Source organism: Microcebus murinus, chromosome 2 (assembly GCF_040939455.1).
Source record: "Microcebus murinus isolate Inina chromosome 2, M.murinus_Inina_mat1.0, whole genome shotgun sequence".
Lineage (NCBI taxonomy): Eukaryota > Metazoa > Chordata > Mammalia > Primates > Cheirogaleidae > Microcebus > Microcebus murinus.
In genome coordinates, this window is record NC_134105.1 from 9,663,868 (window position 1) to 9,690,168 (window position 26,301).

At 55.7% G+C, this 26,301-nt stretch overlaps 1 protein-coding gene across 1 annotated transcript; it reads left to right on the forward strand.

Annotated features, from left to right (window-relative positions):
* The first annotated feature begins 3,116 nt into the window (after positions 1-3,116).
* On the forward strand, positions 3,117-26,301 carry FBLIM1 (filamin binding LIM protein 1). The gene is made up of 8 exons (XM_020281587.2): positions 3,117-3,193; positions 7,657-7,920; positions 14,538-14,716; positions 15,336-15,453; positions 17,378-17,547; positions 19,520-19,698; positions 21,209-21,326; positions 24,823-26,301. Exons 2-8 carry the CDS (start codon positions 7,677-7,679, stop codon positions 24,934-24,936), a joined length of 1,122 nt encoding a protein of 373 aa, XP_020137176.2. The 5' UTR covers positions 3,117-3,193; positions 7,657-7,676; the 3' UTR covers positions 24,937-26,301.

Sequence of the window (26,301 nt, forward strand, 5' to 3'; positions counted from 1 at the left end):
GCCCAGGAGTTTGAGGTTGCTGTGAGCTAGGCTGACACCACGGCACTCTAGCCAGGGCAACAGCGTGAGACTCTGTCTCAAAAAAAATAAATAATAGAAAGAAATTAATTGGCCAAAAATAAATAAAATAAATAAATAAATGAGAATGGAGGTGAGGTTCCCCAAACAGAAGCTGCTTTCTGTTATCAGAACAAAGAAAACGAGGGAGGGCCGGCAGGACCCTCGGGATGTCCCTTAGATTCTCTTGCGGGACGAGTCTCTGCCCTCCCTCCCCTGCAGCGCTTTGCCTACCTCACTCTGATGTCCCCAAATGTCTGTCCTCTCCACGGTGGGAAGGGGAAAGGAACCCACCTTTGAACACCTACTAAGCGCGAGGCACTTTTATCTACATTCATCCCACTGAATTCCCACAACGAAGCCATAAGGGCAGTCCTGTGACCCCTGGTCGCAGGAGGAAACTGAGGCCCAGACAGAATTGATTTGCATGAGGCTGGCAAGTGGCAGAGCTGGAATCGCTCACATATACTGATGTCACAGCTGTGTCTGTGCCCATCCGACCCCACCACTGCGTGGGAGATCCCACTACCTACCCTGCTGCCACCCACACCGGCCCCCACTCAGGGGGGGCACCCATTCTGGCCCCCGCAGCAGGGTGCTCCACACAGCAGGTGCTCGGGCGGCCCCACCCCCACCCCCACCCTCTGTCTGTCCCAGCCCTTGTTCATTCCTCCACAGCACGTCTCACTATTGGTAACTATTATGTTATATTAACGTGCATAGGTGTCACTCTCCCCCACCTCCCTGTAAGCTCTGTGGGGACAAGGATGGCTTGTGTCTGATTGATTCCCGATGGCTGCTCGACTCACACCTAGCACACAGTAGGTGCCCCGCCAGTCTGCTAAGCCCAAGCCCTCCCCTGAGGATGGCAGCAAATGTCCCACCGCCTTGGGTCTTGCCCCCAGACCTCTCTCCTCCCCTTCCCTGCCACCCAGGGTCTCAGCCACCACAACCCTAATAGAAGATGGAGCCCATTTGCCCACCGGGGCCATCTGAGAGGGGAAGAGAGCCACCCGTGCCTGGCAGGGAGGCTGGAGGGCCACAGGGCCTCTGAGCTGGCAGACAAAGGGCGTGTGTTCTCGTCCGGCGCACTTCTTGGGTTTCTGTTGCAGGAAGTTTGGCACCTGCTATCGGTGACACTGACACCTGGCTGGTGCAGGAGCCTGTTGCCCCTCCATCCAGGAGCAGCGGCGGCGGGGGAGCAGGCGGCCAGAGCAGCTGGACGGCAGGTGAGTGAGGGCAGCTGGACCCCCGAAGCCCCCTTGGACTGTCCCAGAGCAGCCGAGGGAGGCCTTGGTCCCAGACTGAGTCAGTGTGACCTTGGACATGGCCCCAAGTCAACCCTTCGGTGCCTCACTCTCCCACCTGGGGGTGCACTGAGGTGGCTCAGGGACATCATGGAGGTGGGGGGGCTCCATTTTTATCTGCTTAATTGAGCTTCTAGGTCACCAAGCACTTGAAAGTGCACTACAGCTGACAGTGTCTGAAAAGCCCTGGATGGCACCTTCCTCCTTTAGGTCATTCCCTCCCCCCACGGCCAGTGGCTCCCTCCCGGCAGGGGCACAGGGAAGTGTCCACATGGTGCTGCAGAGTGGGGGCGTCACCGCCAAGCTGGGGACTGAGCTGACCAGGGGCTTGGGCAGCCTTGAGTTCTAGTCTCACTCGGGTCACCTCTCCGAGCCGCGGCTTCCGCATCTGTGAAGGGTGGCAGAGTGCCTGTCCCTGGGACCAGCTCAGCCCTGTGCCCTGGGCCACACACTGGTCTGGCTTGAATCCAGCTCTGTCACTGGCCTCTTGTGCAGCCTTAAGCCTCCCAGGGCCTCGGTGTCCTCTCTGTGGACGGGGACCATCACCCTGGTGCTCAGGGCTCCTGCAGGGACAGAAGGGGAAGGTCTAGGCTGGGCTCCAGCACCTCTGACGCCCCCACGGCAGTTAGCTCAGCGAGGCTGTGAGGATCCAGTGGAAACGGGTGACCAGAGGGACGGGAAGGACAACGATCAGTGTGTGAGCGATTCAGAGCGTCCAGGTACCCCCTCTTGCCGCCATGAACGTGGGCCCCTCCGGAGCAGCCCCAGAGCTACCTGGCGGGTGGGGTGGGGACTGTAGCTGCAGAGTGCAGATCCCGCCTGGCTGCCCCCCAGATGGCGCTGGGTCAGCACTCCGGCCCCAGCCACTGTGGCTTTAATCAAAAGAACAATCTGTTTGCCTCTGAATCAGACCCAGATTCCTTTTCCCACAATGTTCCTGAGGCCTCCAGGGACCCAGGCGGGCCATCCCGGCCCCATCGCGCCCCAGAGCCCTGGCTCTGCCTCCCGGCTCCTGTTCTATGGACACCAGCTTTGCCTGGGAACAGGAGGTGGAGGGAGGGGTCAGCCATGGGTCACGGACAGGCCCGCTGGGGCCTGTCTCCCAGGACACTGGCACCCGCCTGCAGAGGGCTTGAGACTGGCGGTGACTTCTGGGGACGACGGCAGATCAAGGGCATTCCCTGGGAAAGCCCCAAACCCAGCAGACCCTGACCACTGACTGTGCACCTCACTGTCCTTACCACCTGTTATCCTCAGGCCACCCTGGAGAGGAGGCGGTGCTTGCTCCCATTTTACAGATGAAGAAACTGAGGCTCAGGGAGGTGGAGTGACTGCCCAAGGGCACATCTTAGGGAAGGGCTGTGGAACCCTGGTCAGCCTGCCTTTTAGGACCAGGGCAGATCCCAGCGCCAAACTGGGGTGTAGGCACCCCCTCCTGGGGACAGGGCAGGTGGGGTGGCCAACCCAGGTGACCTAGGGGAGGAGAAGGGTAAGGACCCCTCCGGGTACACAAAAGACATGGGGAGGAGTGGGCGCAGGGAAGGACGCCCACGGGGCCTGGGCGAGGGGGAGGGGAGGAGTGGTCGAGGGAACAAAGGGAGGGGGAGGGGGCGGCGCGGGGCGCGGCCGGGCAGGTGGGGGGGCAGGTGGGGCGGCCTCGGCGGGGCGGGAACCCCGCGCCCCCTCCCCTGGAGCGTCACCTTTTATGGTAAAGGCGGCGCGGGGCGGCGGGGCGGAGGGAGCCGAGGGGCGGGGAGGGCGCGGGCGGGAGGCGCCGCGGCTCCGGGCTCTGCGCGTCCGATCGAGCGGCCGGGGCGCGGGCGGCCCAGGTAAGCGCGCGCGGGCGGGAGGGCGGGTGGCGTCCTTGCGTGCCTGCCCGGCCACTCACCGGTGACAGCCGGGCAGCCCTCGGCCGGAGCCCACCCCGCCCGCGCCCGGACCCCGGCGTGGGGTGCAGACCCGCCTCCTGGTCCCCGTCCTCGGGTCCCTGACCCGGAGGGGGAGGGGCAGGTCTGGGGGCGGCGGGGTCGCGTCCCTGCCCGCAGCGGGACCGACCCGAGCGCAGGGCGGAAGCTGGCTCACAAAGGGACGGCGTCCCGCACAAGGATCGAATTAAAGTCCCGGCGGCGCCCCTCGGCGACCCGGCGGCCGCCCTGCTCCGCCGCCCGCGGGAGGGCGCGGGTTCCGGAGCTCCGGGCCCCTCTTCCCGGCCGGGTCGGCGAGGGGAAGCAGGGCCCGCGGCTGCCCCTCTCCGGGCCCCCGATGCCCGTCGGGCGCTGGGAAGGTGTGGGACTAGGCGGTCCCCGGGAGTGTGCCGCGGCCGCCCTCCCCGGCCTCGACCCGGGGACCCCGGGAGAGGCTGCGGCGGCGACAGACCCCTGCTCTCCATCACGGTGGCAGCTAGTCCGCGTCCCCCCGGGACCCTCGCTGGAGCCCAGCCCGCAGAGCCGCTCCTCTCCCCCAGGGGCTGACCGACCCGCTGTCCTCTTGGCACCTACCGAGTGCCTGGATTCTGAGCACCCCGTCCTCCCCGCCACCCCTCAGGACAGACTCCTTATCTTCTTCATGAAAAAAAGCCAGGCCAGAGAGGTTTGGTGACCTGCTCAGGGTCACCCAGCAGGAAAGAAGTAGGGCCCAGTGTGAACCCCTCTCTGTGCCTTCACTGGTTCCCTGGGGTGGGAGAGAGGCTGAGCGAACCCCTCTCCAAGCGGGTCCCCTGTGTTTGGTGGGGGGTCAGGGCACAGTCCCTCCCCCACCTCCAGCAAAGTTTAATGCCAGACCCAAACACAGACTACGTTATCCAGTTACTAAAGAACAAAGCTTAGAGGTGGTTCGAGAGGTTTTTTTGGAGGGGGGCAGTCAGGAGTGGGAAGGGGGACGCGGTGGGGGGTGGGGGCCCCTCCCCCTCAGCACCGTATCCCCTGCCCAAGGGCTGCAGCCTAAAGCTGGCTGGCTGGATCCCAGCCTCCTTCCTTCCTCTTGACAGGAAATGACTTTCCTTCCCTTTGTTCCCACTTTCTCCGCTTACCCAACTGGATCTCTGATTCTCCCTGGGTGGGGTGAGGGTGGGGGTGCCTTGGGCAAGGCTGGCTGCCCGATGGGGAGCTTATACACACCCCATCCAGGGTGACTAGGGCAGAGTGACAGAGAGAGAAGCTGAGGCTCCCTTTCCTGGTGGGACGTGACAGGGCTTTGATACCCCCCAGCTCAGGCCCTTCCCCTGGGGCCTGAGGTCCCTGCAGTAACCGCTTGGGAGAGAGGGGGGTGCTGCCCAGCTGTGAACATCTGGCCTCAGTGCTGAACATTTTCCGAGAAACCGGGCAGATCTGACTTCCCGGAGGAGTGTCATAGGGTCAGGGCTGGGGGTGGGGGTATCTGGGACCAGCCCAGAATGCAGTGACCACAGGATACCCCGGCTAGATTGGGCCATTCCTGGTGAGAACAGGCCTGGGAATCTTGGGGGGCCTTGTGCTGTCAAAGGAAGAAAAGGTGTGTTGTCTAAGGTCCGAGGACACCCTGGACTTCCCGTTAGAATTCGGAGTCTGTCGTGACGGCCCTGCACTGTGGCCCTCCTTGCAGCTGGGCTGAGAGTCAGGTGAGCACTCGGCCCAGTGCGAGGCACGAAGCAAGTGCCTGATATTTCTTCCTTAAATTTCAGGTGCAAGCCGGGCGCGGAGGCTCACACCTGTAATCCTAGCTCTCTGGGAGGCTGAAGCGGGTGGATTGCTCAAGGTCAGGAGTTCGAAACCAGCCTGAGCAAGAGCGAGACCCTGTCTCTACTATAAATAGAAAGAAATTAATTGGCCAACTAATATATATAGAAAAAATTAGCTGGGCATGGGTGGCGCATGCCTGTAGTCCCAGCTACTCGGGAGGCTGAGGCAGGAGGATTGCTTGAGCCCAGGAGATTGAGGTTGCTGTGAGCTAGGCTGATGCCATGGCACTCACTCTAGCCTGGACAACAGAGTGAGACTCTGTCTCAAAAAAAAAAAAAATTTTCAGATGCACTCTGAACATCATTTACAAAAATAGATTCTTAAACTTATAACAAAGTGTGAAACTAAAGCCTGTGACAGCCAGGATAAGTATATATACTTCCAAATGTCACTGCCAAAACAAGAAACAAAAGAGAAGTACTTTTTAAAAGAATTTTTAAAGGTCTTTCCTGACATATTGATCTCTTCTTCAGAGCAGGTATTTTATGTCAGGCTGGGCTGTACGAGTAGCCAAACGTGCAAACCAACTGGATTGGAATTTGGGAGCACGTGCTGCTGTTTTTGCTATTATTATTTTTCTCCATCAGTCACCAAAGGGGCCCGAGGCAGCCACACACTTTGGGGCCTATGAGTTCCCACTGGGCTCCCAAGTCCACCATTAGGGTCCCTCGGGGCCCCATCCCCCACCCCACTCCACTTCTTGAGATTCACTCTCTGGGTCCCTATTTTGTCCCCACGTACCTGTGGACTGGGCTTTGGGGCCTGTCAGGATGACCCAGACAGAGTGAGATAGCCCTGGGCTCTCATCGTGGGGTGCCCAGTGAGGACTCCTGAGCTGGGCATGGCCGACTCACCCCCTGGCAGCCCCACCTCAGCCTCGGCCCCTGAGGCTGCTGTCTGTTGGAACCACCTGAGAGATGGAAAATGGGCTTTTCCTGACCCAGGGTGCCACCCTGCTCCCGGATCTGCAGGCTGGTGCTACCCCGCACCATGCACGGCCCCCAGGGCACACGGAGCACTCGGACACAGCTGGGGTCAGACACCTGGCAGTGAGCCAGCCTGTCCTGGGGGCTGTCACCTCCCTGTGGAAGTGCATGACTGCCCTGGGAGGGGACCAGCACTCAGGGGAGGCTTCCTGGAGGAGGTGATGTTTAAGCCGGGCGTCTAAGAGAAGGCTGAAATTCACTCTGTGGGGGCAGAAGAGGAAAAACATAGTAGAAACAGGCTGGATGTGGTGGCTCACGCCTGTAATCCTAACATTCTGGGAGGCTGAGAAGGGAGGATGGCTGAGATCAGGAGTTCAAGACCAGCCTGAGCAAGAGTGAGACCCTGTCCCTTAGAAAAAACAGAAAAATTAGCCAGGTGTGCTGATCTGCACCTGTAGTCCTGGCTACTCTGGAGGCTGAGGCAGGAGGATCGCTTGAGGCCAGGAGTTGGAGGTTGCAGTGAGCTAAGATTACACCACCACACTCTAGCCCGGGTGACAGAGCAAGACTCTGTCTCAAAAAAAAAAAAAAAAAAAAAACCCATAGTAGAAACATTCCAAGGCAAGTAAGATAGAAAGACACAGCGAGGAGGAGGAGTCCGAGTGCTCTCAGGGAGGTGGACGCCACAGCAGTTCAGACTTTATCCGGATGCTGGTGGTGGAGAGCCATGGAGGGAGGGGTTTTGAGTAGAAGAGAAAGATTCGTGCTCCAGAAAGATCAGGGTTAGGGGTTAGGGGGTGAGGCTAGAGACTATGGACCCACCCGCTCCTGGCCTGGGCCTGATCCAAGGCCACGGTTTTGGGGGTGGCTGGAGGGAGAGATTCTGGCTCTGGAAGGCAGAGAAAGGCATGCTGGGTGCAGGCTGGGCTGACAGGGCACAGCAGAGCACAGTGGCCGAGAGCACGGGCTCTGGGTTCAAATCCCAGCTCTACCAGTTGGTAACTCTGGACGAGTGACTTTGCCTCTCTGAGTGTCAGTTTCCTCATCCGTGAGCCAGGTCATAACGTGCCTCCCCCCGCAGCAGCCTGGGAGGGGTCGGGAGTTCATGCACGAGACATGCCCTGAGCCTGCGAGCTCCACGCCAGCTGGTCTTGGTGAAAGGTCGCCCTTGCTGCGCTCCTGCCCCCGGAGGCTTCCCTTCTCTGTCCCTGCCCCAGCCCCAGCCCCAGCCCCAGCGGGGACTTAGGCTCTCCCAGGAGAATCCAGATCCCCGGTGAGGGTTGTCACCCGAGTGTGGCCCAGCGGGCAGGCGGGGCCCTGGGCTGGGGGCAGTCAGGGGAACCGGGGCTGGGCCGTTCCCTCCTCACGCTAATCAGATGAGGAAAGTCGTCATTTGTGAGGTGAGGCGGGCAGACCTGCCCTTTTCTCCCGCAGGTGAGCAGGTTAGGGGGCAGTCAGGGCTTTTGTCCCAGCCTGTGGCCACGTGTCCTCCCTCCCCTTCCCCCCTCTGGCTGGGCCGGGTGCTGGGCTGGGTGGCTGGCATGGTGGGGTGGCTGAGCTACCTGGGAGTTGGAGGGAGGCTCCATGGCCCCGGGGGGGGGCAGTTTCTGTGTCCAGCTGGAGCCTGAACCTGAGCCTGCTCTGCCCCAGCCCCAGCAGGAGCCGGCGCGATGGCCGCGAAGCCTGAGAAGAGGGTAGCCTCGTCCGTCTTTATCACCCTGGCGCCGCCGCGCCGGGATGTGGCGGTGGTGGAGGAGGTGAAGCAAGCGGCTTGTGAGGCCCGGCACGGCCGTGGGGCTCCCGCCCCCATGAAGGCCCCCGCGGCTGGCTCGGCGGGGAGGCCCAGCCCCTGGACACCCTCAGGCAGGGCTGCAGCCACCGTGCCAGCCGCACCACCCCAGCTCTCCAACGGAGGTAAGAGGGGCAGGACTTCGAGGGAGACCAGGTCACAGGCAGCACTGAGGTGAGCAGGAAAGGGCGGGCTCCAGAGCCATTCGTTCATTCATTCGTTCATTCCTTCATTGAGCCCCTACTACGTGCCAGGCAGACTCTGGAACCCACCTGCCTGGCTGTGAGTCCCGGCTCCTCCATTTCTTGCCTGTGTGATGTTGGCAGGCCACTTGACCTCTCTGTGCCTCAGTTTCCTAATTTGTAAGCTAGGGATAAAGATAGTACCTTCCTCAGAGGGTGTTTATGAGGCCTCAATTAAATCATACATACGTAAAGAGGTTAGCCCTGCACCTGCCACGCAGAAAGTGCTGAGAGACAAGGTTACATCCTAGTGGGGGAGACTGAGATAATAAAAATATAATGTACAGTGTCAGGTAGACTCGAGTTCTATAATGAAATAAAACATAGTGAAGAGGTGAGGAGGTGCAGCTTTTTAAGGGGTGGTCCTGATGGCTTCCCTGGGGAGATGACGTTTCAGTGGAGACCTGAATTACATGATGGCGCTGACCGGGGGGGCGGTAGAGCTCACAGGGCAATGCATACAGCAAGTGCAAAGGCCCCGAGGCAGAAATGCATTTGGCAAGTTGAAGAATCCAAAGGTCGTTTTACTCTCTTGAGCTCTGCCGTTCGATCACTTGCTGTGTGATCTTAAGCAAGCTGTTTCCTTGCTCTTGGCCTCGGTCTCCTCTTCTGGAAAATGGAAATTCGAATGTGTATGTGACCTATCGGTCACAAAACAGATACTTCATGAAGGACTCTTCGTTTACCTTGTGTTGGGTCTGAGCTGGCCGTGTTGCCATGGTGACAGGACACCTTCCAGGCATCTTTCCCTGCCTCTCCCAGGGACGGGCTCAGCTGCTGGGTGGGGTAGGGGTGAGGAAGGTGACAGCCCAGGGCCCTGGGGCAGGGGGTGGCTTATCATCTGCCAGGGCCCCAGCTGCAGTGACAAGGTACCGAGACGCTAAGGGTGGGAAGCCGGCCCAGGATGGCAGCTGAGCCCCCAGCGTCCCCTGGGTGCCTAATCAGGTGTCCTGCTATCCCAGAGCAAGGCTAGGGCAGCCCTGTCCATCATCACCATGGAAACCACCTAAAGACCAGCGGGAAGTGACAATTACTAGAGGCCAGAAAGGAGTCAAGGAGCCCACAGGCGCATACACGTGACAGTGTGTGGATATTCGAGTGACATGCTTCTTCACGATCACGGAACCTCCTAAGTTGATCTTTCCTTCCTAATCACACACCCCAAGAACACAGGCTCCTTCCAGCTGCCACTCCGTGTAGGAGAACCAGGACCATGTTGACAAAATTGACACATCAGGACGTGTGATCCGATGGGAAAGATAAAACTTATGTCCCCTGTGGGTGAAAATATAGTCTGGATGTCAGAATTTCCAGGACATTCTCATCGGTTATTGGAATGATAGGCAGAAGATCCCAGGAGCGTGGGGAATAAAAATCAGACTGTCCTTGGGAAGGGCTGGTCTAGCAGTCTCTGGTCGGCGTGGCCGGCCAGGCATCGTGTCTGCCAATTTTGTGCCCTCCTCAGGACACAGGGAATCCTGGGGGTGGGTCTCGCTGGCGTGAGATGCATTTTAGGTGAGCATCTTGGTCATGTGTCTGGTCTGACCGCAGAACACAAAGGCTGGCCCTGGCAGCGGCTTGGAGCCACCTCTGCAGCAGGTTGCCTGTCTTGACGCCCTACCTGGTGCTTGTCCTCTCAATTGTCCTCATGCATCTCGGGGACCCCCTTTCTATCCACCTTCCCTGGGCCTTGGGTCCCCGTCCCTTGCTTCTCTCTCTTGGATTCCTGTCCACCCTTCACGGCTTGGGGCCCTGCACCACGAGGCAGCTGTGGGGAGAGGCCTCAGCACTCTTGCTGGGATCCGGCCCTGACTCACTGGCCCCTGGATGTCACCTCCAGCCGCATCAGCATCACCTTGTTCCCACACAGCCGCCTGGGCCCCGCCCCGGTATTTCTGAATCAGCAGGTCTGCAGCGGGGCCTGGAATTTGCATGTGTTATTCATTTCCAGGCAAGGCTGATGCCCTCACTTTAAGAGCTGTTGTCCTAGTCCAGCAGTGTCAAGCAGGTGAGAGTCTGGGCTGGAACAGTAGTTCTCAAAATGTGGCCCTCGGACCAGCCACACCAACATCACCAGGGAACTTAGCAGACTTGCAAATTCTCACCGCCCAGCCCTGCTGGATCACTCAGGGGTGGGGCCCAGCCCTGTGCATCTGAACAGACCCCCCAGGTGGTTCTGTCCCATGCACGATTGTGAGAAGCACAGGTCTAGAGCAAACGTCCTGGCTGTGCAGCCCCTCAGCCCTGGGTAGACAGGGGGAGGGAGGCGCTGTCTTTGGCGAACGGATAAGAGCCTTGGCCTCACGGGCTTTTAGCACTTTCCTCTGCTTGCCATGGTGTCTCTGGCATCCTGAGCTCCCGGAGCCTGGCCCGACTTGTGCACCTGCGACAGGAGGGCCCCCAGAGGGCCCCTTTTCCCCGGGGCACTATCAGCAGTGCTCACCCTGCACTGGCAGTGGAAGGAGGATTTTCGAAGGTGTGGTCCCAGCCCCTCTCTAAGGCTTCCCTCCTGACCCCCAGGGGCACGGGTGGCAGTAGGACAGTGATGTTTCCTACACACAGAAAAGAGCCTGGGGTTGAGGCCGGAACCCCTGAGAATCCTTATTTATTTTATTTATTTATTTTTTGAGACACAGTCTCACTTTGTTGCCCAGGCTAGAGTGAGTGCCGTGGTGTCAGCCTAGCTCACAGCAACCTCAAACTCCTGGGCTCAAGCAGTCTTCCTGCCTCAGCCTCCCAAGTAGCTGGGACTACAGGCATGTGCCACCATGCTCGGCTGATTTTTTCTATATATATTAGTTGGCCAATTAATTCTTTCTATTTATAGTAGAGACAGGGTCTCGCTCTTGCTCAGGCTGGTTTTGAACTCCTGACCTCGAGCAATCCGCCCTCCTGGGCATCCCAGAGTGCTAGGATTATAGGCGTGAGCCACCGCACCCGGCTGAGAGTCCTTAGCATTGAGGGCCACTCCTGTCCCCACCCCTCTGCCTGGGAGCAGGAGTGGAGCTGTGCTAACAATGGAAATGATTCCGTGCCAGTGCGTTTGTCGTGGGTCCACGTGGGTGTGTGGCTTTATGACACTTTTAAACATACATGGCAGTAAAGAGAGCCGTACAAGGAACCCTGCACACCCCACTTCAGTGTCAGTGATGAGCAAGATTTGGCCACATTTGTTTCGTCCATTCTTTCTTTTATCTCTCTCTCTCTTTTTTTAAGTATTTTAAAGGAAACCCCAGTGATCATGGCATTTCGGCCCCACATTCATCAGGGTGCATGTCTAAATACAGCCGTTTCCTTACATAAGCACAACACCAAACGATGCCTAACGAAATACACAAGAATGCCTTACGATTGTCTGGTACTCTGACCATAATTAATCTTCCCCGATTGTCATAAAAATGCCTTCAAACTGCTGGATTGTAGTAGACTGAAAGGTTTATGTAATGTCTAGTCTTACTTTTCAGCTGTATAATTCAGTGGAATATTTAGCCTTTCCTCATCTACAAAATGAGCAAAATTAGATGAGGCGATTAATTTTTTCATATCGGGATCCAGATAAAGTCTGTGCCAGTGCTGTCTGATAGAAATAGAATGTGAGTCACAAATGCCAGCCACATACGTAATTTACAATTTTCTGGTATCCACATTGAAAAAAGTAAAAAGAAATGTGATATTAATTTTTACATATTATACGACCCAATATATTAAAATATGATCATGTTAGCATGCAATCATTGTTTAAAAATTCTTATTATTATTTTAGAGATGAGGTCTTACTATGTTGCTCAGTGTGGTCTCCTGGCTTCAAGCAATCCTTCTGCCTCTGCCTCCTGAGTAGTATAAACATTATTAATGAGACATTTTACACTCTTTTTTTTCCATGTTAAGACTTAACGGCACATCTCAGCGTGGGCTTGCCGCGTTTCAAGTGCTGCGTAGCCACACGTGTTTGGCCACCGTTGAACAACACAAGTATATAGTGAGTCTCTTAATTCCAAGGAAGTCCCCCCTTTTTTCCTCCCTCATGCCATGAACTTACTTGTTGCAGAAACAGGCTCAGTTTCATGTCCCTCATGCTGGACTTGTCCGTTTGCTTCCTTATGGTCTCGATTTGCCCCCTCCGTCACCCAGATTTATTCCAAATGGAACTTAACTCCAGAGATCTGATTAGATTGAGGGTTTTGTTTGGGACTTTTTTGTTAAGAACATTCCATAGGAGATGCCCATAGCTTCCTGCAGCATCACATGAATCAGGAGACTCCTGATGACTCCTGGGTTCAGGGTTCAGGTGTTGGCAGCCTCACCCCACCTTAGGAAGTTCCTGATCAGCCTTTGGCCGAATGCTTTTGACACCTGATGGTCATTACCTGAATCTATTATTTAATGAGGGTGCTGGCTCCTACCCTGGAGTAGCATCAGTGTCACCTGGAGGGCGCCTTGGGCTCCACACGGCTGACCCCATCCCCAGAGTTTCGCATCCTGCAGGTCTGGGGCAAGAGAAGTGGCATTTCTAACAAGCTCATGGGGACAGGGACGCTGCTGCTGCTGCTAGTCCAGAGACCACACCCCGAGAGCCACATCCTTAGGGCTGGTCATGCCTGTGTTTGAACAAGGCCTTCCAGCAGGCGGTTTCACGCACTGTCGCCCCATGGAGACCCATCACGGACGCTTTCACAGCTCCTGTGCTCAGACTGCCGCGGCCTACGGCAAACGCCCAGAACTGGGACGTCAGCAAGACAGAAAGTAAATATCTTTTTTTTTTTTTTTTTTTTTGAGACAGAGTCTCGCTTTGTTGCCCAGGCTAGAGTGAGTGCCGTGGCATCAGCCTAGCTCATAGCAACCTCAAACTCCTGGGCTCAAGCAATCCTGCTGCCTCAGCCTCCCGAGTAGCTGGGACTACAGGCATGCACCACCATGCCCAGCTAATTTTTTCTATATATATTAGTTGGCCAATTAGTTTCTTTCTATTTATAGTAGAGACGGGGGTCTCGCTCTTGCTCAGGCTGGTTTTGAACTCCTGACCTTGAGCAATCAGCCCGCCTCAGCCTCCCAGAGTACTAGGATTACAGGCGTGAGCCACAGCGCCCAGCCATCTCAGAATTTTAAAACAGCTTTATTAAGATATTTATTAAAGATAAATATCTTTATTAAGATATTTTATTTTTTCAAAAAAAACAAAAAATTCTGAGATGGCCAAGCGCTGTGGCTCACTCCTGTAATCCTAGCACTCTGGGAGGCCGAGTCAGGAGGATCGCTCAAGGTCAGGAGTTTGAAAACAGTCCGAGCAAGAGCAAGATCCCCTCTCTACTAAAAAAATAGAAAGAAATTAATTGGCTAACTAAAAATATATAGAAAAAATTAGCCGGGCATGGTGGTGCATGCCTGTAGTCCCAGCTACTCGGGAGGCTGAGGCAGGAGGATTGCTTGAGCCCAACAGTTTGAGGTTGCTGTGAGCTAGGCTGATGCCAGGGCAACAGAGCGAGAGTCTGTCTCAAAAAAAAAAATGCTGAGAGATGCTGGTCAGAGTACAACTGACCCTTGCCCCAACCCTCTTTTGTTACCGCAGCCAAAGACAGCCTGGGAGGTTCAGAGCAACATTGAACGATGGGTGTAGGGTATTCGTCCATCAATACCCTGCAATACCCCAATACCCACTGGGGCACTGAAGCAAAACTCTCCAGACATTAAAACCGCCTAGGACAGAACACAGCTGAAAAGAAGAATTATGGCCGGGCGTGGTGGCTCACGCCTGTAATCCTAGCACTCTGGGAGGCCCAGGAGGGCGGATCGTTCGAGGTCAGGAGTTCGAAACCAGGCTGAGCAAGAGCAAGACCCTGTCTCTACTATAAATAGAAAGAAATTAATTGGCCAACTAATATATGTAGAAAAAAAAATGAGCCAGGCATGGTGGCGCATGCCTGTAGTCCCAGCTACTCGAGAGGCTGAGGCGGCAGGATCACTTGAGCCCAGGAGTTTGAGGTTGCTGTGAGCTGGCTGATGCCATGGCACTCACTCTAGCCTGGACAACAAAGAGAGACTGTCTCCAAAAAAAAAAGAAAGAAAAGAAAATAGGGATTAAAGGAAAACAGACATGTGCAGCCACTATCCCTGCAGCTACCCAGTCTGGACACCTGGGATTTCTTTCAATTAGTCGATCAGTTTCTCTCTGTGTTTGTGTGTGTGTGTGTGTGTGTGTGTGTGTGTGTAAAATACCATCTCTATGCTAACCGTTCTGAAATATGTGCCCCAGCCACTCACTGCATGGTCTCACTTAGTCCTCAGCAGCCCTCACGGCTTCCCAGCTGAGCAAATGAAGACTCAGATTAAGTCTCTTGCCTGAGGACACACAGCAAGTCAATGGCTGAGGCAGAGATGGGACCCAGGTCTGGGTGGCCCCAGATCTGAGCCCTTCGCCACCCCACCGTACAACCCCGTGGGGAAATAGAAATCTCTGTCTGCCTACGGAGGCTGTGGGCCAACCTCTCCTCTTCCGGTTGCAGGATGCTCCCCGCCGCCTCCTCCCCTGGATGGTGAGGACGCGCTTGCCAACCTGGACCTCCTCCCGCCGCCCCCTCCTGCGTACCTGCCACCTGATGAGGAGCCCCCTGCCCCCCTGGGGGCGTCGCTCATTTCGGACTTAGAGCAGCTGCACCTGCCCCCGCCCCCGCCCCCACCACAGGTACCGCCATCCCCCGCGTGCCCTGGGTGAGGGGGTCTGGGCCTTCTGGGCCTTGCAGGGTTTATAAGGCTGCAAGTTGTCTGGCCCGGTCTCCTGCGGAGGGCAGGCCCCACTCAGGCTCACACAAATCAGTCTAGCCGGCATTTCAAGGTCCCTGGAGAGGGGAGCCACACCCTGTCCCCTCTGGGCACCCGCTCTGTCCCTGAGGAAGACGGTCCCATGTGTCTGACCGAATCCCTCATGCTGCGTGGGAAACCCGTTTTTAATCCCGGCCCTCAGCAGAGGCCGCTGTGGGAACGGGCAGGTCCCAGGCCAGGGCTGAGCCCACGCAGTCCGGCATCCAGGGAGAACCCGGTTCCAGGAGATTCCTTCCAAGTAGAAAGAGCAGCTTGGACTTATTGAGGGGACCCAGGGCAAGAGGCTAGGAGGCTGGGCTCCAGCTGCCACTGTCCCCTTCCCACCGAGCGGCCTTAGACAGGTCACTTGCTTCTCCGGGCCTCGGTTTCCTCCTCAATACCCTGGGACTCATTGTGCCTGGGGCCACCCAGGTGAGGAGCAGAGCTGGAGGGCTGCAGGAGGTCCCCACTGGATGACTCCTGCTCACTTTGTGTCCCCACAGGCCCCAGTGGAACGACCTCCAGTCCAGCCTCAGCCTGGTCCCCTCGGGCCCACGGAGGAGGAGCTACCACCTCCCCCAGCAGAGCCTGTTGGCTTCCCCGAGAGAGAGACATCCACAGGTATGTGCGCAGGGTGGTCCCCATGGGCACCCTCGTGGCGCCAGCATGGGCTTCCAGGTGGAAACTACAAGAGCACGAACCCCCATTCCCACCCCAGCTCACACTATAGTGCTGGGCTTTATAATTGGGCATCAATTTAATGTTTACTGCCTTAACTTTTTTCCTTTATAACTAAAATCCATATTTTTAAATTTTTTTTAGAGACAGAGTCTTACTCTGTTGCCCGTGCTAGAGTGCCATGGCATCAGCCTAGCTCACAGCAACCTCCAACTCCTGGGCTCAAGCAATCCTCCTGCCTCAGCCTCCCGAGTAGCTGGGACTACAGGCATGCGCCACCATGCCCAGCTAATTTTTTCTATATATATTTTTAGTTGGCCAATTAATTTCTTTCTATTATTTTTAGTAGAGATGGAGTCTCACTCTTGCTGAGGCTGGTTTCGAACGCCCGCCTCGGCTTCCCAGAGTGCTAGGATTACAGGCGTGAGCCACCACACTCGGCCCTAAAATCCATTTAACACATTAATCTGCACAGTTTGCTCTGATAGTAAAAATGCCTTGAATTTTTTCTCACTGCTTTTTCAGTACCTGGGGCCCTCACGTAAGTCAAAATAAAAAGCATAAATGGGCACACAGGGAGAAGTCTGCCTTCTGGGGCCTTCTCATATCACCCAGTTTCCTTCCAGATGGGCAGCCTCATGCTGACATCTTGCATATCGTCTCAGAGACATTCTATGCGCATACAAGCAAATACAGATATGTGTCTGCCCACCCCCTTCCCCCATTTTTCCACAAATTGTGGCAAATTGGGCTGTTCTCTGCTTTGCTTTCCTTAGTACATCTCATGGCTGGTTGCACATACAACATAAAGTGGCTCCTTATTCTTTTTTATAGCTGCATAGTATTCCTTAGTGGGTTGTACCACTGTGCTTTGCACCTATTGATGATACTTAGGTGGTTTCTCCCTATACCAAATAATGCTGAGTTGGATCACCTTGTGTATGGGTCATTTTGCCCATGTGCAGATTTATCTGTGAGTTAAATTCTTAGGAGAGGAAGTAGTGTGGCCAGAGGGCAGGTACATGTGTAATGCAAAGTTCACCCATAGGGGGCAGTCGGTGACTGCGTCTTTGTGATATGAGTTGCAAATTTTCTTCTAAGTTCCTCATTTGTCTTTTGACTTACAGTGGGTTTTGTCATCTGTAAAAAAAATTTTTTTTTTTTTTAGAGAAAGGGTCTCGCTCTGTCACCCAGGCTGGAGTGCAGTGGTGTGATCATAGCTCACTGTGATCTTGAACTCTTGGAGCTCAAGCGATCCTCCCACTTCAGCCTCTCAAGTAGCTGTGACCACAAGCCATGTGCCACCATGCCTGGCTATTTATTTATTTTTTTTAATTTTTGGTAGAAACAAAGTCTCACCATGTTGCCCAGGCTGGTCTCAAACTCCTGGCCTCAAGCAATCCTCCCACTTTGGCCTCCCAAAGTGCTGGGATTATAGGCATGAGCCACCACACCCGGCCGTCCATAAAAATTTGGTTTTTATGTAGTTGGATGTCTCAGCCCTTCCTTTCCTGGCTTCTGGATTTTATGTCATTGTTAGAAAGGCCTTTTCTCCAGTTATACAATAATTTTCCTGTGGTTTCTTCTAGGATTCTTACGGTTTCATTTTTTACACTTAGGTCTTTGATAAATTCGGGTTATCTGGGTGTAAGGCGTTGCTGTGGAGCAATACCTTGCCTGTGTCCTTGATCTTGGCTTCTCAAAGGCTGTTCCAGCTTCCGTTTTAATGCTCTTGGCGACGCCCTGTGTTTGTCAGATGGGGAACCCCCAGGGGTTGGAGGCAGATCCCCGGGCACTCGGCTGGGTGGCGACTGGACACAGGCCTCCCAGGCTGGGCTGGTGACAGCCTGTGTCTCCTTGTCCCCAGACATCTGTGCTTTCTGCCACAAGACGGTGTCCCCCCGAGAGCTGGCCGTGGAGGCCATGAAGAGGCAGTACCACGCCCAGTGCTTCACGTGCCGCGCCTGCCGCCGCCAGCTGGCCGGGCAGAGCTTCTACCAGAAGGACGGGCGGCCCCTCTGCGAGAGCTGCTACCAGGTAACACCCCCGCGCAGGCCTCCGGGCGCCGGGCTCTGAGCCAGACCCTCGGGAGACGTGACGTCATTTCAGTCCTCACGACGGTCCTGGGAAGTATCACGGGGACTATTGACCCGTTTCACAGATGAGAAGGCCGAGGCCCAGCAAGGAGGAGGAGCTCTGCAAAGGTGTGTCAGAGCCCTAAGGCTGCTGGAAGAAATCGCCACAGAGTTGGTGGCTTCCAAACACACATTTATCCTCCCACAGTGCTGGAGGTCAGAGGTCCAAAATCAGGTCCACCGGGCCAGAATTGAGGTCGCTCCCTGGAGGCTCCGGGGAGAATCAGTTTCCTTGCCTTTCCTGGTGTCCGAGCGGCATTCCCGGGCTCCCTCCTCCATCCCCAAAGCCAGCAGTGTAGCGTCTTGCTGTGGCGGTCACATTGCCACCTTCTGTGTCACGGCCCCTCTGCCTCCCCCTCCTAGGGACACTTGTGGTAGCATTTAGGATCCACCCAGCTAATCCAGGATAATCCCTCCATCTCAAGATCCTTAACTTAGTCCCATTTGCAAAGTCCATTTTGCCATGCCAGGTACCGTGCCCAAGTTCCAGAGATTAGGGCCTGGATCTCTGGGGGCCATTACTTAGACGCCACACAGGGTCACACTCTAGAAGGCTTAAGGTCAGGAGTTCGAAACCAGCCTGAGCGAGATCCCGTCTCTACTAAAAATAGAAAGAAATTAATTGATCAACTGAAAAAAAATATATATATATAGCCGGGCATGGTGGTGCATGCCTCTATTCCCAGCTACTCGGGAGGCTGAAGCAGGAGGATCGCTTGAGCCCAGGAGATTGAGGTTGCTGTGAGCTAGGCTGATGCCACGGCACTCACTCTAGCCTGGGCAACAAAGTGAGACTGTCTCAAAAAAAAAGAAGGTAGATGTCGGCCGGGCGCAATGGCTCACACCTGTAATCCTAGCACTCTGGGAGGCTGAAGCGGGCGGATTGCTTGAGGTCAGGAGTTCAAAACCAGCCTGAGCAAGAGCGAGACCCTGTCTCTACTATAAATAGAAATAAATTAATTGGCCAACTAATATACATAGAAAAAATTAGCCAGGCATGGTGGCGCATGCCTGTAGTCCCAGCTACTCAGGAGGCTGAGGCAGGAGGATCCCTTGAGCCCAGGAGTTTGAGGTTGCTGTGAGCTAGGCTGACGCCACAGCACTCACTCTAGCCTGGGCAACAAAGCGAGACTCTGTCTCAAAAACAAAAAAAAAAAAAGAAGGTAGATCTCATGTTAGCCATTCTTACCACAATAAAATCAATTAAAAAAAAAAAGAATGCTTCAAATACACCTCCAACTCGAAAGAAATAAAATGAAAACAAAAACAAAAGCAATTTTAGAAAGAAAAAAAAGGAAAGGAAATAAAATAACATTTTAAAATGATAAAAAATAACAATGCATATAACACTATGAAATATAAAATAAGCAAATCCAAACAAAGGAAACCAAAGTAGGAAGTGTGACGAGACCAGGGGAGTTAGCACCCAGAAGTGAGTGGCATAGACCCTCCAGTGGTTCCTGAAAGCAGAACGAGGCACTTGGCTGAGCTGCCAAATGGGAAAAGGGGAGGATTTCAAGGTTTGCTGTCTGAAGGATGAAAGGCAGTCGTCCGGGAATTCCTCTTCCCCACTCTGAGGTTCGGGAGACATTTCCCCTAAGAGCTCTGGTGGGCCCTGGCCCCAAGCGCAGGCCAGTGCCAGGAAGCGCGGCTGTAGCTTCAAGGCCGCGTTCCTCGCTGTAGCCAGGGACGCAGGGCCGAGCTCAGTCTGTTATGGGCGACAGTGGAGGTTTGGGGCAGTGGTCAGGGGCCGGTTGCGTGCCTCTCCTGCACCCCCAGCCTCCTGGGTCCCCGAGGATCGCCAGCCGGAAGACCCTCATGGCTTAGGGTGGGTGTGTCCCTGGAATGGCTCTGGCAGTGGCCTTCTGTCCCAGGACACCCTCGAGAAGTGCGGCAAGTGTGGCGAGGTGGTCCGGGAGCACGTCATCAGGGCCCTGGGCCGGGCGTTCCACCCCCCCTGCTTCACGTGTGTGGCCTGCGCCCGGTGCATCGGGGACGAGAGCTTCGCCCTGGGCAGCCAGAACGAGGTGTACTGCCTGGACGACTTCTACAGGTTCGAAGGGGTCCGTGCTCGGGGAGGGGTGGGGAGGACAGGGTGGGACCCGGGCAGGATGAAGGCGCCAAGCCTGAGTGCCAGGCCAGAGCCTCCTGTTTACCAGGTTATTATAAAGCATATGACGGGCTGGGCGCGGTGGCTCACGCCTGTAATCCTAGCACTCTGGGAGGCCGAGGTGGGCCGATCGTTTGAGCTCAGGAGTTCGAGACCAGCCTGAGCAAGAGCAAGACCCCCATCTCTACTAAAAATAGAAAGAAATTAATTGGGCAACTAAAAACATATAGAAAAAAAAAATTAGCTAGGCATGGTGGCGCATGCCTGTAGTCCCAGCTACTCGGGAGGCTGAGGCAGGAGGATCGCTTGAGCCCAGGAGTTTGAGGTTGCTGTGAGCTAGGCTGACGCCACGGCACTCTAGCCTGGGCAACAGAGTGACACTCTGTCTCAAAAAAAATAAAATAAAATAAAGGATATTACAGAGGATATAGACAGGTGTAGGACGAGGTCTGGGGGGTAGGGGTATGGCGCTTCCGTGCCTCCCCGGGCACCCCACCTCCAGGAACCCCCACATGTTCAACTATCCGGAAGCTCTCCGAGCCCTGTCTTCCGGGGCCTTTGATGGAGACGTCACTGGATAGGAGTAACTGTCTACCCTGCAGAAATGGGATGGGGCGAAAGGGTGTGATCTAATACTACTAGACAGAGGAAAACCCCGCAAAGCCTGTTCGGATTCCTCCTGGCCTTTTGCTGTAGCATCCCTTCCTGCAGCCCGGGGCGGGACCCTCTCTGGAATGAGGATCTTATGGCCCACAATCAGATAATTTCTTTAGGGCCAGCCTCAAGACAGAGAGGCAAGAGCAGATTCTTGCCTTGGGGAGGAAAAGGAGCAGGTGAAAGGAGAGCAAGAGAAGATCAGAGGGAGGGAGAGACGCTGGTTTCTGATGCTGAAAGCGGCCGTGTTGTGACAAGGGCGATGATGGGAGTTATGAGCCAGGAAAGTGGACGAAAACCAGTGTCTGTCACAGTGTCACAGGTGGGCGCCACTCAGGGTTCCGTCTTACTGCAGCTGGTATTGAAGCTCTGGGTAAGTGTGCAGACCTCCCAGGACCTGAATCTGGGGCCTCCCCTTGGAGCTGGACAAAGCCCTGGGAACACGCAGATATCCGTGGGACTCAGTCCCTGCCTGCGAGTTGCGCACTGCCCAAGGGCAGAGATGGATGTGTCTACTAAAAAAGAAAGGGTAAAACTAAAAAGGAAAAAAAGCAGCGGCCTGTAATACAAGACAGACACAGTTCTCAATTCGGACATCCTCCAGTCACCCTGGGCACCAGGTATCCGCGCATAGCTCCCTCTACCTGCTCCTGCCGGGAAGCAGGGGACATGGCCGCTGCAGCTCCAGGTGCGGTCACATGGCAATGGGGCTGGAGTCGCTGGGGAGGTGAACTCCAGCCAGCCCGTCCAGTTCTGACAGCTAATTTCTGTGTTCATCGCCTGGGTCCTTTCCCTCCAGGAAATTCGCCCCCGTGTGCAGCATCTGTGAGAATCCCATCATTCCCCGGGACGGGAAAGATGCCTTCAAAATCGAGTGCATGGGAAGAAACTTCCACGAGAATTGCTACAGGTGTGAGGTGAGTGGAGTAGTGGCGGCGCAATGACGCCCCATCGCCACTCAAGCCTGCCACGTGCCGCGCCCCAGACTGGGTTCTGGGACGCGGGGACAGCTTGGGGTGGGGGCTCTGCTCTCCAATTGCTCGCTGTCCGTGGCAGAGACAAATGAGTGGAAATAATCACAAATCTAGTCTATTGATCAGAACTCTTTGGGTTAATGATTGTGGACACCAAACTCAGGTTGCTTTGGCAGGACGCGGGGCCCGTTGGTTCCTGGTGGTGAGATCACTGATGACATCAGGTGGTGGCAGCAGGGCTCCCGCCATCTCTTGGTTCTGACTTTTTTTGTGTGTTTGCCTCATTTTCTCTTCCTGGGGGCTGGCATCGTCTTTGAGGGGGGACCCAGAGGCACAGATGGCTCAGGTTCACACCTCCCAATGCAGAAACCCCCAAGGAAAGAGGGGAGGGGAAGCCTCAGTCCCAGGAAGGCCCCTGCCCAGCCCCGCTTGGGTTACTTGCCCATTGTGGGCCAAGCACCGTGCGGGGGGCTGCCGGCTGCTAGGACTGATGGCCCCTGGGGCCGGGGAGGCAGACCCACGTGAGCCACAGGAAGGGAGGAGGGGATGCTGGGCAGGTGCCAGCACAGACGTCCCTTCCGGGTGCTGGGAAAGAGCGTGCGAGTCAGCTTTGGGGCTAAGAAGGCAGTGATGATGGAGTCTAACTAGGGTGGCAGAATCAGGGGCACTCTTGTAGGGGAGGTGATGTTTAACTGGGTCTTGCAGGATGAGTAGGAGTTTGCCAGATACTCAGAGAAGGGAAAGGAAGTCCAGAAAGGGGGAAGGGCCTGTAAAAAACCCCTGCAGCATGAGCAAGCCTGGAGAATCAGAGAAAGAGGAAGTTTCCAGGCACTTCGCTGTCTGGAGTGTGGTGGGCTGGAGGGGTGGCTAGCAATGAGGCCATGGAGAAGGAAAGAGCCTGGGGGGCCGGGCTGCGGGGAGGGGCCGGCTGACCTGGGGAGTCTGGTTGGAAGCTGGTACGGTTGGTCACCCCAGCAAGAAAAGCCCAGGGAGCTGTCCACAGGGCTCTCGGATCACAAGGGCCCTACGCATGCTTCAAAACCCCACTGTCGCTGTTCCTGTCCTGAATCGCTTACTTTTTGAACGAGGAGCCCTGCGTTTTCACTTCGCCCTGGACTGCGTGAGTTCTGTAGCCAGTCCTGCCGGGGAGGCTCCACGAATCCTCTCCCACTCCTGCTGCCAGCTCCGTAATCACTGAGGTTTCTGTCTGCTCTGCTGGGGACAGCGTGGCAACTTTCATGGGTGTCACCTAAGGGGAGAGTCCCAGGGCAAATCTCTTACTGAGCCGATGAGTAATTCTAAATATTTATTCGCTCACATTTATTTAAACGGATACTGGAACCAGGAGGCTGTTTTCACGGAGGATATGGGGGGGGGGGAACTGGGTAGAGAAGTTGATTCGTTGCTTTGTAATTATGTCCTCTTGGTCGATTATAGTTCAAGGTCCAGCTGATAAGGCTTCTTGAAAGCCCAGTGACGAAAGTCAAGCGCTCTTATCACCACCGTGCCCCAGTGGGCTCCATGGTGATCAGCACTTTCCTGAGCCGCCTAGGGAGCAAATAACCCCCTGCTGTCCTGGGCGGGCGTGGCCAAGGCTGCTGTTATAAGGCGGAATTTGGACTCCAGCAGTTACGTTTTGGAAAATGAGGTTCTTGAACCACTATAGCCTGGAGCAGAGTTGGGGTGCTGTTCTCTGGGGAGGGAAACGGCTGCCAGGCACTGCCCACACCCCGATCTCACCATTCTTACCTGCTTCAGGGTCCGTATTATTTATGGCTGTTGATGGAGGGATAGCAAGTCTTTTAGACACAGGCAGTGCTTTAAATTTACAAAATGCAGGGACCGGGCATGGTGGCTCACGCCTGTAATCCTAGCACTCTGGGAGGCCAAGGCGGGAGGACCGCTCAAGGTCAGGAGTTCAAAACCAGCCTGAGCAAGAGCGAGACCCCATCTCTACTAAAAATAGAAAGAAATTAATTGGCCAACTAAAAATATATAGAAAAATTTAGCCGGGCATGGTGGCGCATACCTGTAGTCCCAGCTATTAGGGAGGTGGGGGCAGGAGGATCACTTGAGCCCAGGAGTTTGAGGTTGCTGTGAGCTAGGCTGACGCCACGGTACTCACTCTAGCCTGGGCAACAAAGTGAGACTCTGTCTCAAAAATAAACAAATAAATAAATAAACTTACAAAATGCTTTCATATGCATCACCTTATATAATCTAATGAGTCTTGTAAGATGGGATTCATTATCCCTATCTAAGATGGGGAAACTGAGGCTCAGATAGGTGGTTCCAGCCAATATTTTTCTGGGCCGGGTCCAGCCAGCTTTCAGCCACCCCATGGTTCCTTCAAAGACTCTGTGAGACTGGCTGTAGTGAGGGGTTTTCCCTACTTGGCTCTAATTTAGGAGCAGTCACATGTGTCCCTTTGGAACTTCAGGCTTGGCACTTGTTCTCCCTATGCCAAACAAGTGGCTGCTGTGAATGACGCAGATCCTGGGGTTATGTCACCCAGAGTCCACTGGAGAGACTTGGGGTGGCCTTGCAGGCAAGAGACATACGAGGGCACCCACCTGCTGGCCAGGGAGGAAGGCAGATTGTGGACCCTGCTCTCTGCTGTGACCACCTGTGACCCCGAAGTTATCTGTACGGGACAAGCCCCTTTGGTTGGATCCGTGCTGCTTCCAAAGGGCGCCTGGCACCAAGTGTCCGGGTATGAGTTGCTGTCACTATCACCCTCCAGCCTGTGCCCAGGGGAGGCCCAGATGCCCAGGGCAAAATGGTGACGCTGGCAAAATCTGGGCCCCAAATCCCCACGCTTCTTGTTCTGAAATCCTTTAGTGATTTGAAAACTTGAAAGTATTGCAGTTTATGCCAGTGTTTAAACTGTGTAGGCCTCAGACCACAAGGAGACCCCTAGCCTCAGAGCCTGGAGACCCCGCCCAGCCCCAGCTCCAGACCCAGCTGTGTGACCTGGGACAGGCTGTGAAACGAAGGGACCGGACTACACCCAGGTTCCCGTTGAGCAGAGACCTGCTGCAGCCGGGGGCGTGCCAGGCCCGTCCTGGCTGGGCAGCTGGTGGTACCTGGGGCTCCTATTGCATGGAACTTACGTTTTAAGAGCTGTCGGGGGCTTGTTAAGGAAAAGGCCCTTCCAGCCTCAACTGCCCCTGATCAGAGTGTCCTCAGTTTTCCCCACAGTGACTCTGTTGCCATTGCCCACCTCCACGCGGATGAAGGCCCCGTGGGCGTCGGGTCTCCCCTGTGGGGACCTGGCCAGGGTATGTCGGGAGGATAGAAGGAGCAGCCGCCTTCCTCCCCACAGGGAGTACGCTCGCCCCCTCGGCTGGTTCACTCGGATGCCGAGTGAGCCTGCCCTGTGCAGGGGTGCCCAGGCCTGGGGCACGTCCACACGTGTCCTTTGTCCTTGTCTCCCCAGGACTGCAGGATCCTGCTGTCTGTGGAGCCCACGGACCAAGGCTGCTACCCCCTGAACGACCGTCTCTTCTGCAAGCCGTGCCACGTGAAGCGGAGTGCCGCGGGGTGCTGCTGAGCCCGCCCGCCCGGCACCAGGGCAGTGAGCGGCCCACTAGCCCCGGCCGGGGCCCTCCCCTGACTTGGTTTCCCTTCCTGACCTGCTCTTGCACACTTTCCTTCTGAGCCTCGGTGGGGACCAGCCTGCAGCTCTGGCCCGCATGTCTGGGACACGAAGGGAGAGCTGAGCGTCCTCCAGCTCAGGGGGCAGTGGTGGACGGTGCCCCCAGACCTTCAGCTCCCCCTCTACCCCCGGGCACCCCAAGGCTCCTAGACCGTGAAGTTCACACCCGGAGTTCCCTGCTGGCCCTGACCCATTTCCAGGGGCGAGTTGGGGCAAGTCTTCGGGTGCTGCCTGGGTCCCCAGCCCTGAATCTTTAGCTGTCTCACAGGGTGCTGGGACCAGCCCTGGCTTGCAGGGCTGAGCTGTTTGAGGAAAAATTCCAGGGTCCCTTAAAAAGTGCTTTTTGAAAATGTTGAAGTTTAATTGATGGGAAACAACTCTTTGGATTGGGGGGAGAAAAATCTTCATAGCAAACATCTCCCCTTGGTTCATACATGTATAAGAATGTAACCTAGTGGTGGCATAGCCGTGGACTTCCTGTCTCTGGCGTGTGTCATGTTGAGGTGGGGCTGGGGCCCTGGTGAAGAGGGTGGTCTCCAGACACCTGGGGACATTAGCGGCCCCTTCACCTTGCCTTCTGGCACCTCCTCCTGCGTGCTGCCTTGAGTCAGCGGGCACAGATTGAGTGCCTGTTGTATGCTGGGGAGCAGGGTGCAGAGGTTGAGTGTCTTACACACACGCACATACCCTCTCTCTGTCTTCTCCAGGACAGTGCCAGGGCAGGTGTCCCTCAGCACTCCACTTGTGCCCCCCACGTCCCACTAGGGCCCTCCAGTGGGCTGCCCTGTAACCACTGCCTGCACAAGGCCACACCTAGGAGATCCTTCTCCCTCTGAAGGAGGACCACTTCTGTTGCTTCGTCGCCTTGAGACGATTATAGGTCACCTTGAGACGACTGTAGGGCATGGACAGGTTAAACAAGACGCGCTTTCCTCCCTGGGGTCTGCGTGACGTGCCACACGCCACAGGTTCCGAGCGCTGGGCCAGTTTCTGTGCAGAACCCTTCGGGGCTTCGGCCCAGAGCACAGCTTCTTGCCCTGAGCTCACAGCAGCAAGTCCCGAGCCAGCATTCCTGGAGCACGGCCACGATTTCCATCATAACCAAGGACTTTCTGTTCTGTTATTTCATTTACATCGATGTACTGTGTTTTCCCCTCACTTCCAACTTCGGTCTTGTGCTGAGCCTCGTATCCAGGCGGCCACACGCTGATGTACCAGTTAGGTTTTTTCTTCTCACACATGAAAATAAATGCGTAACTA

Excerpts from the sequence above, each read along its gene's own strand:
- FBLIM1 (XM_020281587.2), top strand. The coding sequence starts at position 7,677 with ATGGCCGCGAAGCCTGAGAAGAGGGTAGCCTCGTCCGTCTTTATCACC. Across the intron at positions 7,921-14,537 it reads ACCCCAGCTCTCCAACGGAG|GATGCTCCCCGCCGCCTCCT; the intron begins GTAAGAGGGGCA and ends TTCCGGTTGCAG. Across the intron at positions 21,327-24,822 it reads AGAATTGCTACAGGTGTGAG|GACTGCAGGATCCTGCTGTC; the intron begins GTGAGTGGAGTA and ends TTGTCTCCCCAG.